This window comes from Pelecanus crispus, chromosome 8, assembly GCF_030463565.1.
Source record: "Pelecanus crispus isolate bPelCri1 chromosome 8, bPelCri1.pri, whole genome shotgun sequence".
Classification (NCBI taxonomy): Eukaryota; Metazoa; Chordata; class Aves; order Pelecaniformes; family Pelecanidae; genus Pelecanus; species Pelecanus crispus.
Genome location: NC_134650.1, coordinates 47,830,900 through 47,841,823, shown reverse-complemented (window position 1 = coordinate 47,841,823; position 10,924 = coordinate 47,830,900). Strand labels below are relative to the sequence as shown.

Sequence of the window (10,924 nt, the reverse complement as noted above, 5' to 3'; positions counted from 1 at the left end):
CCCCCACCTCTCTGGGCAGCCTGTTCCAACGCTTGACCACTCTTTCTGTGAAGAAATTTCTCCCAATATCCAATCTAAACCTCCCCTGACGCAGCTTGAGCCCATTTCCTCTTGTCCTATCGCTTGTTCCTTGGGAGAAGAGCCCAACACCCCCCTCCCTGCCCCCTCCTGTCAGGAGCTGCAGAGCGATCAGGTCTCCCCTCAGCCTCCTCTTCTCCAGGCTGAACACCCCCAGCTCCCTCAGCCGCTCCCCACCAGCCCTGTGCTCCAGACCCTGCCCCAGCTCCGCTGCCCTTCTCTGGCCACGCTCCAGCACCCCAATGTCCTTCTTGTGCTGAGGGGCCCACAACTGGGCACAGCATTCACGGTGCAGCCTCCCCAGTGCCGAGCACAGGGGGACGATCCCTGCCCTGCTCCTGCTGGCCACGCTATCCCATACAAACTCGTACCACCCTATATGAGCATATACGATGCTCAGCTCTGGTCCGAGCATAATGGGCAGCAGTGGGCTGTGCCCCGGAGCTCCCTGCACCTGCTGGGTGATGCGTGCGCCGGTGGGGCCTCTCCGCCACGGAGGCCAGGCAGTGCGGGCGCCGGCAGGAGCCCGCCTCGATGCCCACGAGTGGGCCTGCCTGCAGCGGGCCTGCGGGCGGGCCTGCCTGCCTGCAATGGGCCTGCCTGCAGCGGGCCTGCCTGCAATGGGCCTGCTTGCCTGCCTGCCTGCAGCGGGCCTGCCTGCCGGGACCGCCCGCCCGACAGAGGGCGACAGCCCGGCCCGGAGCCGCCGCGGTGCACGCCGGGAGCTGTAGGCGCGGCGGGGCTGGCGCGGTGCATGCCGGGAGCTGTAGGCACCGGAGGGCGGGGCGACGGCTCGGCGGCATCGTCACTTCCGCCGGACCGCGGCGTCAGTTCCCGGCGGGATGGCGGGGAAGCGGGCGCGGGCGGCTCGGCGGGAGGGGATGGCGGCGCGGGGCGGTGTCCCCGAGGAGACGGTGAACAACTGGGTCCTGCAGTTCTACTTCCACCAGGCCATGGCGGCCTACCGCTCCGGGCGGAACCGCGACTTCCGCCAGCTCCGCGACGTCATGCAGGGTGGGCCGCGCGGGCCGGGCCCGGCGGGCGGGCTGCGAGCGGGAGCCGGGGCGGCGGGGGCGGCCCGGGGGGCGGGAGGCGCTTGGGCCGCGGGCTGGGCCGTGCGGGAGGGCCGGGGCAGCGGCGGGGGGCAGCTGGGGCCGGGCCGGTGTAACCTCCCCCTTGTCCCACAGCGCTGCTCGTGCGGCCCCTGGAGAAGGAGCCGGTGGTGGCCCAGATGCTGCGCATAATGCAGTTCCTGTCGCAGATTGAGGAAGGCGAGAACCTCGGTGGGTCCCCAACCCTGCCAGCAAAGCCCCGGGGACGCCCCAGTTGCGGCTCGCAGCCCGCTCCCCCAGCCGGAGCGTGCCCCGTTCCCTGGCTGGGTCCCCGCAGCTCCCAGGAGCTGTGTTCCCGCACAGAGCGGGGGTCTGGGCTGAAGCTGTGAAGCCGTAGGAGCTTTCCCCTGAGGTTTAGGGGCTGGTGAGCGTGGCCGTTCATGTCTGCGTTGCGCTGCCGCAGCAAGTGCGAGGCTATTGCTCTTAGCCGAGAGCAGGGGGCTCGAACGCAAGCTCCGGGGCTCGAACCCAAGCTCCAGGGCTGTCCTGCTGCCTGAACACACCCCTCGTAGCTTCTGAAACGCTCCCCCGGATCAGTTATTTGCAGCCAAGCGGCACTTCTGTAGGTTTGCATGCTTCCAGGGGGATCATGCACGGGTTAGGTGCTTGGCAGTCAGCCTGCCCTTCCTTCCCGTCTTCATCGTCAGTAGCTCTAGAATTTGCAGTTGCACGGAGGAAATAGAGTAGTGCTCTGTAAGGCATCACTGTGAATGCCTCGCAAACGGACAGCTGTGAATTCTTGTAGATTGCACCTTCGATAAAGAGTCGGAGCTCACCCCGCTTGAATCAGCGATCGGCGTCCTGGAGCTCATTCAGAGAGAATTCTCTGTGGCTGAGAAGACGATGGAAACTGTTCAGAAAATGGTGAAGGAAGCTGTAAGACCTTTTTCTTTTTCAGTAAATGCTCTGCTTATCTTTTGTCTTAGAAAGGTCTTGCGTAAATGATGGTGGGAATTGCCTCGCCTGTAAAATACCGTCGTTAGTACTGGCTTGGCCACAAACGCCTATCTTCAGTGTATGTGCCTCTTCGTCAGTTAATGTAGAAGGTGTTTCTCTGCATCAGTTGGTACTAAGCTGTTACCTGTGCCGTGCTTGATTACGATACGTGCTTTTCCAAAGCTGATCTAGAGACTATGGTCAGTTCAGCGTCAGCAGAGAAACTGGTATTTGTTTTCTTCTGTAGGCTGTTATTGTCTGCATCAAAAACAGAGAGTTCGAGAAAGCTTCAAAAATTGTCAAGAGACATATGGGGAAGGAGCCCAGAAGCCAGGTGAGTCTGCGCCAGAATGAGAGACGGCTGTTTGAAAACTGTCCGATAGGTCTTATGGGGAGCGGGGATATTTGGGGGTGGTCTGATATGTCTTACGGGGTATTGGCGGGCAGGGGGGTGCTTGTGACACGTATCGCAGGCATAGATGGTTTCCCTGGGAAGCGTGCCTCTTGGGGAAACCTGAAGGAGAAGAAAGGGTAAGGGTGATGAGATGGAAAGAGTCCCCCTTGAAAGGGGGCCCTCAGCGTTGCGTGTTTCTAAAGCATGTCGATCGTCACTTTGGAGCTCCCTCTGTTACTCGTGTTCCCTCAAGTATCTTCATGGGTCTTCCAGGCATCAACACTCATCCTCTGCCTCAAGGCAGACTCAAGCTCCCATGTAGAGCACGAGTTTGTAAGAAGAGTTGGTTCTGAAAGCAGAAAGAATTCCTGTTTCTGTGGGCGGTGTAGCGTCTTGGGCACTGGACGCAAAAACTCAGAGTTGCTGAAACAACTCTGGCCTTTTCCCAGCCTTATGTCAGCATAAATTGGTTGCGCCCGGAGAATGTCAAATGGGAAAGGCCCGATCCTCGCACAGATCCCAGCTCCCGCAGTTGTCATTTATACCCTTGTACCTATTCAGAGTATTCTTACCTCTCCTCTAGAAAAAGAGGAACGAGTTGCTGGCTGTCATCCGGGAGAAGAATTTCAGTCATCCAGTAGTCAAAAACTTCTCTTACAAGGACTTCCAGCAGAACATGTTTCAGTTCCTGAAGACCTATGTGGACGACTCAGAGCCACTGCTGCTAACGGTACATGTCTGCCCTGCGTACCGGGCTTCCCGTCCTGCGCTTGCTTCTGCCCCAGCGAGGGGCAGCAGGAAAGCAGCAGGAGGTGCAGATTTGGGGAGAACTGACGCTTACTTTGCCACGAGGCAACGAAATACAGTGATTTGGCTTCTATGTGCCTTCTGTGCCAGTAATGAGTTAGTGTTTAGGCACCTAATTAACAGTGGGTTAAATCCAAAATACTTTAAATTTGGTCCATTCCTAAAAGGTTTATACAGTTGAACACATTTTTCAATCCGTGTAATGAGTTTTAATTGATAGACACGAACTCTGTATGTGGTGCCGATTGAACTGCAAGTAGCAGCTTAAAATGCCTTTGGGAGGGGATAAAATCGGATGGTACTGTGAGGAATCACCTTTATAATGGTTATGTGTTTTTTTTCTCTGTCCAAGATAATCAAAAAGACTTTGAATTCGGAACATGCCCAAGAACCAAAGTACTCATCAGGGACTCCTGAGTCTGCAAATGGGCCCAAGGACCAGGCAGCGGCTCGGGAGCCCTCGGGAAGGGCACAGGGCCGAGCAGGAGCTCCAGAGCCTGCAGAAACGGCAAAAGACCCGGAGGGTACTCCCAACCCTGCAGAAGGGGCAGATGACCCAGCAGCAGCTCCAGAGCCTACGGAAGGAGCTACTGACCCAGCAGCAACTCCCGAGCCTATGGAAGAAGCTACTGACCCAGCAGCAACTCCTGAGCACATCACAGCAGCAGATAACATCTTGGAAGATGCTTCAGAGCCTATGGAAATATCGAAAGAACCAGCAGCAGCAGCTCCCGAACTTGCAGGAGTGTCCTGCAGGGACTCGGAAAGGTGGGCAGAGGAATCTGGCCCTGCGTTGTGGATGAAGTGTGGCAGCAGTTCTCTCCTGAGGGGTACTTTGCTCTGTCCAGGCAGCTCTTAACTTCCCTGAATGCCAGCCCAAGCAGGTCTGCCCAAGCAAACCCCAAAGGCTATCGGTGCAAGACTTCTGTAAAGTAAAAATGTTCAGGTGGTTTGGTTTTTTTCTCTGAAGATGTGTAGGACTGTAGTAAACTAGGGAGGGCGGGCAGCGGCTGCCAGAAGGCTTGCTCTCGTGGAGCAGCATTTGGTATCTGTGTGGTTCAGCCCTTAGTCAAGAATAGCAGGGCATCCGTGGAGCATGGGCACGTCCTCTGCTTCCCCGGTACACCGCACCGATTAGGAGGAGGGCGGACCGAAGGGTTGGGAGTGCCCTCTTCAATAGATTTTATTTGCGCCCTAGGGTTAATTGTTGAGGGGCACAGCGCAGGGGAAAAGCCTGATTTCAGTGGAGTGGAGCCGCCTTGGTGATGTCTTTACAACCTGCTCAGTTGTGTTTATTTTGTAGGCAGCCCTCTGGAACCGTAACCGCGTATGGGATTTCTGTTCTGAGAGAAGCTTTCAAGATCCTGTCGGACTCCCAGGATTCTGACGCACTCTTCGCCAAACTGGACGAAACAGACTTTTCTTTCCCCAAGCAACTGTCTCCTTCTGTATCCCACAGAACCAAGAGACGGAAAGAAGAGGAGAATCAGGATTCTGAGATCTCAGACCCTCCTAAAATACCCCATAAGGGCAAACGCTTGTTGACCATAAGCAAACTGGTCATGGAGCAAGACACCCAGTACAGCGAGTCGAGTGAGAGCCCAGACTCTTCCCAGGAGCCAGTTGTATCTTCTGCTTCCAGACCTGTTCAGAAATTGCATGACCAGCCTGTATCTACTAAGAGTGCCAAGTATGAAGCCCATCTCTTGTGGTATATTCTAATCTGCACCCAATCTTTTGACTTGCAGCTGACATCGGTAGCATGAACAACAAAAACCTTTATCTTTAATTCAAGATGAGTATATTGACCATTTTTGGCCGCTAGCATATGTGGAGCTGGGCAAAGTAAACACCCTGTTTTCCTTACACTTTACTGTTTGGTTAATGGGGAGGAGAAAATGATGCAGCTGCCACTGGCAGCGAGTCAGAGGTGCTGCAGTTAGTTTTGGTAGGTGATTCCAGCATGCGTATTGCAGGTAACGCGTGCTTCTCTGCGCTTCGTTTAGTGATGCTGAAGCTGGAAAGAGTTCGTAGGCGCGTCTCGTGGAACAGATTAAACTGTCCTTTCCACCTCTTGAGAAATACAGCGCTGACCTTGCTTAAGCTCTTTTTTCCTGTAAACTGTGTTGGTTAAGAAACTCCTAGTTGTAGCTTTCTGACTGTTTCTTCAGTCCGAGTTGTCACTTGCCTTGCAGCTGAAATGACTGCAGTAAGAGGTAGGGGTATGTTAGGGTTTTTTCCTTTTTATAAGGATTTCCCACAGAAAATGGCAAAGTGGGCTTACCAGCAGAAGTCTAAAATTAACTAGACTCTTAAGCTGAGTCTCATGACTATCTCCTGTGGGCCGTAACAGGGGTGTAACAAAGGTTCCTGCTTAAATGTCTGTGTTGCTCTTCTTTTGCTTAGCGAAGTTGCATAGCAGCCAGCAATAAGGATGTTTTGGATCCCCAGGAGTGAAACTGGGAGGATTGAGGAGAGCTTGATGTGTTTGAAAAGATAACTAGAACACAAGTTCCCTTAGTTCCTGGCTTAAGAATGTCAACACAAAGGTTTGGTTTTGAAGGGCGGGCAGTAAAGATCCCGGTGGTCTGTGCAGCTTGGCTGCTCTGAGATGGATCCTCTTTGAAGCACAGGGGAGTGGCAGCAAGTAGAGGTGTGCTGCAGTGTAGCTGGCATCGATGCAAACAGCGGTGAAATCTCTCGGACGCCTGGCTGTGTGTCTTGCTCAGGGTTAAGCTAATTGTCAGAGATGACGCTGAGAAGGGATTTCCACACCCACTCCCCCATTGTCTGCTTCTTCGAGGCATCTGGGAATTTTACTTCATGAATTTCGTACGTTTTCAAGCACTTGGAAGTGGTGACGCTTGATTGCTTCTGCTTTTTTCCAGTTGCAGCTGACGTTGCTGTCCCTAGGATATGTCTGGAGTTTATTGTGGGGTGCTGGGGAACACCGTGGGGATAGGATGATGTTTTGTGAGCTCCTCCAGAGCAGAGTGCTGTGGCTGACTGCAGTGGGAAGGGGCCGGACTCGGTGACTCGAGTGCGACGCCTTCCCGACCTGTGCTAGGTGCCCAAAGTGAGGGTCGGTGCCGGATCAGGAAGGAGCCCGGAGTGGGGCTGCTGACGCTGGCTTGAGCAGTTCTCAGGTTCAAGCCCTGCCACTGTGCAAGTTGGTTTCCAGTTCAGCTGGAAAGTGATTTATTGTCTGTGCTGCTTGTGTGGATGTTTTGTCCTGAAGCCTTTAAGTGTCAGGACTCTCTTGGTAGCAGTGGTGCTAATGACATCTGTCTGGAGATCTGATCCTGCGCATCTCTGCCAGTAGCTCGTTCTCAGATGTTTGCGTGCAAGAGAGAGGCGCTGAACAGTGCAACTTGTAAGAATAGAGAACAGTATTTTCCTGTAATTGCAAATGGCTTCAATTAGACTGGATGTGACAGCCAGGGATGAACCTTTTGAAGGTTTTTTTTTAACAGACTTAATTTCATCTCCCAAGCTTGTGCGTGAGGATTGGAAGCAGGTGACAGCACTGAGGCACTTGTTCTGACAGAGAGGCTTCTGGTGCTCGGTTGGCCTCAGTAGTGTTAGTAGTGAAACAGTAAGAATTTAAATGCTTCTTGGGGAGACTAAAGGCGTCTGGCCTGAGCTGTTGGCAAGCCTGTGCCGTACACGAAGGCCTGGGAAGTCCAGCTATGTGTGTCTGTTTGCTGTAAGCGCTTAATTGTGTAGTTAATACCCAGACACTTGTTTTTGCAAATGCTGGCTACAGAATACAATACTCCACTTGTAGTTGCGTATATATGGCACGCCATACCTTCAGACAGGGGCTCCGAAGGATTCACCCCCCTCAGAGGGGAGCGGAGGAGGTGGCGGCGTGTTTATGTATTGCTTTATGGCTGCATTTCCCTGCATTGCGTGCTCATCGCAGGCCTGCCTGCTGTGCTCCAGGTGTCCCTGCACCTTCTCCCCCTAAAACATTCTCCCTAGCCAGTAGCCAAAGTAAATGCTTGCCTGTTTTCAGGTCCTTCCAAGGAAGGTGGAACAGCTTGTATGGCGAAGAAGAAAAAGACAGTTGGAGTGAGGAGGACGAGCTCTTCTCAGATGCGGGTAAGAACGGAGCCCCTGCCACAGGTGTTAATTGATGACGATCCTGGCTTTGGGGCTCATTCACGGGTGTCTTGCTACCTTCCGTGTGACTGAAGTTTGCAACCAGACATCCTAAAAGCCCAAGAAAATAGGTGTCTGTCCAACTCTGAGATATTTATTCTTTGTACCTCTGACCTGAAATGCATGCTAAAAACTTCTGTTCAAGTTTCAGACTGACCACGCTTAGCTTACAGGATGTAAATATTGGAAATACAGCTCTTTCCCTGTTCCCACTGTAGTGCCATGAAATAAAGGTTAAGTTTACCTTTTCAGCTGGATCAATTTTCCAGCCCAGTTCCCTTTGCAGCTAGATACGCAGCTTAGCTGGTGAAAAGTAGCAGACAATGGATGTCTAATTCCAGCCTCAACGCACAGCGTAGCCACATCCTGGATGGGTGCCCCTGTTCTTGATGTATTGGCTAGTTTAAAACAAAACAGGTCTTACTGGAAAGCTTTCACATAAAGCAATTGAGGCTCAGAACGGAAAGGCTGTGCATGCTATAGCTGCAGAAAAGGGAGGGATAAAGGAATTTGGTTTTACTGCCTGTCCCGTTGTAGGCTGACTGCACAGTTCAGCAGTTAAGCCCAAGGCAGTCTCTCGAGGAGGTCTGTGCCTCCTGAGTTATGGTGGAAGGTAATCCTCTTGCCTTGTTTTTCAGCATCATTTGGGACAAACAGCCACAATGCTACAGTCTTCGGTTCCAAGAAACAGGTAATGTGGAGCCCTTAAGTCCTTTCAGTAAGGCCTGAAATTGGGACGTGTTCGTATAGAAGAGCAAACTGTCAGACGATTTGCAATATGTTGGTGAGGATACTCTGCTGCTCAGCAGCCTGCGGTTCGCTGCAGCAGGGCGAGCTGCTGCGGTGTGTTAAATGAAGCACCGGAGGCTGGGTTGGAAAGCGATGCTTCCTGAGGCCGATGCTTGCAGTGCCCAGGCTTGATCCGAGTTGTGCAGGTCTTTGCATTCGCAGAGCTGGCTGGCGGCTCTCTGGTAAAAGAGCCCGGTTTGGCCGTTGGCTAAAGCGGTGCGCATCCCACACGCAGGCACCGGGTACACGTGCGAAGTCCCTTGTCCTTGATGCGCGTGGTTCAGAGCTAGGTTTGCCGGGTTCCCCACGCGCTGGGGAGGTTCGGCGTCTTGTTCGGGTGAGGGACGCGCATGCGGCAGCTGTCCCCGGGAAGAGGTCCCAAGTTTGGTGCTGCTAGGAACTCTCTCGCCCTTGCTTGTAGGAAGATTGCTGCTGGCTCTCGTGCTGCAGTACACCGCGTAGCACTTTGTTCCTGGTAACTGCTTGCTTCAATTATTTTGTGTTTTGCCTCCAGTACAAAAATTCAGGGGACCTGCAGACCTGAACTTGCAGATTAACACTCTGCTTGTATGCTGTTGGGCAGGGCGTAGGCAGCGAGTACTTTGTATCTCTGATGCCTGCTGTTGCATCAAAGGGTAATTCCTCTTTTACGTGATCAGTACTGTGCTTTGAGAAGCAGAACTACTCCTGAGCTCGTGCTGGAGCTTAGCGCTTCTCTTATTTGTAAGAGTTTTATGAGAGCACATCTATAGTGAAGTGATTATCGAGTGTCGTGTGTGCTACTGACAGGACGTCTCTGCTAACATGCTTGCAAGGAGATACAGCACGGTTCTCTGCCAAGTGCAACCCCTCCCTGAAGTGGCACTCTGTACTCACAGAGCGCTGCTTACCCGCTCTTTTGTAGAAATGGACGATACAGGAGAGCGAGTGGATCAAAGATGGCGTGAAGAAGTTTGGCGAAGGGAGATGGAAGGCCATTTGCCAGAAATACCCCTTCCAGAACCGCACGGCAGTGATGATCAAGGACCGCTGGCGGACCATGAAAAAGCTGGGAATCCTCTAGAGTTGGGAGCCACAAGACCTTCAGTGCAAAAACGTTCTGATTTTTCTTCTGAAAGATGGACCAGAGCAATAGTAGCGGAGAAGCTGCTGTGCTCATCCCTGATGTGTGTTGGGGCCGGCGTGGTTGAGCCCCTCTGCCTCGTGGTACCCAAGGCTGCAGCAGCAGACGGAAACCGTGTCTGACAAGAACTGAGGAGCCTCGTGTCTCGAGTTGTAACTGCAAGGTTTAGGTCTTCTGCAGTTGCCAGAAGCCGCGCAGCCTGATTGCACATGCTCGGAAACGGTCTGGATTGGGACTTTTCCTTTTCCGCATGACAACTGCAGCCTTTGTAGAATGGATCGCAACCTGATGGCTGCTGAAATGGCAGTTTTCTCTGCTCACATGCTGTCAGATGGCAGGATAATCCCATCAGTGGCTATTTTTATGTGTTTTAATTGTCGAAACTGTGAATCACTTGTTTCATCCATTTGCACTCAGTCCCTTGTGGGAGAGAGGCAGCACATAGTCCCAGAGCTTCTGGGGACAAGAGATTTAGGCAAGGTGATCTGCTTTGAATTTTTTTTTTTTTTTCCCCACACACATTTCTTTTCTGCTTTGTACCTGGCTAGTCTGCGAGTGGGAATTTCCCCCTGCCAGCTTTGAGGCTTTAAAAACATTATTTCTTTTGTTTCAGTATTTAAATGTTGCTTGTTCCTATGTTAAAAGTTCCGGTGCTTACTGATTTTGGTCCTGTCTTACTGGCACTTCTCCTTCCTGGTAACATCCTCCTCCTGTGTGCAGTCCCTGCAAGTGTGTGAGCTCTGAGGGTGCTGCGTGTTTCCTGCCTTCAGGTGCCAAAGCTGGAGTCCATATCTGAATGGTCTTCTGTAAAATAAAGTTCCTTTTTTGTTGGATATCAAGAGTTGTAATAAGTGTGAACGTGTACGGGTGGAAATGCAGCAGTTTGGGGCAATGGCTGCTCACTGCAGCGTGCACCACGCCGGGACCGTGGGGCTCGCCGTCCGCCTGTTTGGGGTGGAACAGCGGTGCCCTGAAGGTATGAGGTATGAAGCATGAAGCAGAAGCTTCTGGACTAGATTTCTGTTGAAGTCAAAGGGCGGGAGAGGTATGGGGGCACTTTCACCTCTCGGCTGTGTTCCTGCAGAGCCAGGGCTGGGAGAAGTCTGTTTGGGAACACCTGCTTCCCCTCTGTCCTTCAGCAGCAGCTGCTGGAATGTGTGTCCCTCATCACCTGGCTGTGGCTGCGTGTTTCCCTCCCCTTCTGCTTGTAAAACCGTTTCCCTGGGCTTGGAGCAGCCCGGGGTAGACAGGAGCACCCTGTGCTTGCAGAGGCCCGCTCCGGGCCGGAGAGGCTCGATGTGAGCCGCAAGCTGGACTGGTAACTGCCGGGGTGAGGCAGTGCCCGTCGGTCGTGCCCGGATGGAAGGAGACGTGTTCACGCTGCGCGGGGCTGCGCCCGTTCTTCCCTTCCCTGCGGAGCCCGGCTGCGCAGGGAGGGTATCGCAGCCCCAGGCAAACCGCTGGTGTGCCGGGGAACGATGCGGGCCCTGTTTGCTCAGCCTGCGTAGGGCTGTGTATGTT

At 53.3% G+C, this 10,924-nt stretch overlaps 1 protein-coding gene across 2 annotated transcripts; it reads left to right on the top strand.

Annotated features, from left to right (window-relative positions):
* The first annotated feature begins 920 nt into the window (after nucleotides 1-920).
* TERF2 (telomeric repeat binding factor 2) lies at nucleotides 921-10,236 on the top strand. Of its 2 annotated transcripts, none has more exons than XM_075715279.1 (10): nucleotides 921-1,092; nucleotides 1,266-1,361; nucleotides 1,936-2,066; nucleotides 2,374-2,460; nucleotides 3,104-3,250; nucleotides 3,680-4,095; nucleotides 4,787-5,017; nucleotides 7,346-7,431; nucleotides 8,130-8,182; nucleotides 9,185-10,236. In XM_075715279.1, the coding sequence occupies exons 1-10, from the start codon at nucleotides 921-923 to the stop codon at nucleotides 9,341-9,343; spliced, it is 1,578 nt and encodes a 525-aa protein (XP_075571394.1). In that variant the 3' UTR covers nucleotides 9,344-10,236. The 2 variants fall into 2 exon arrangements, with proteins under 2 accessions (XP_075571394.1, XP_075571392.1); XM_075715277.1 differs by having other exon boundaries at nucleotides 4,631-5,017.
* The last annotated feature ends 688 nt before the right edge of the window (nucleotides 10,237-10,924 follow it).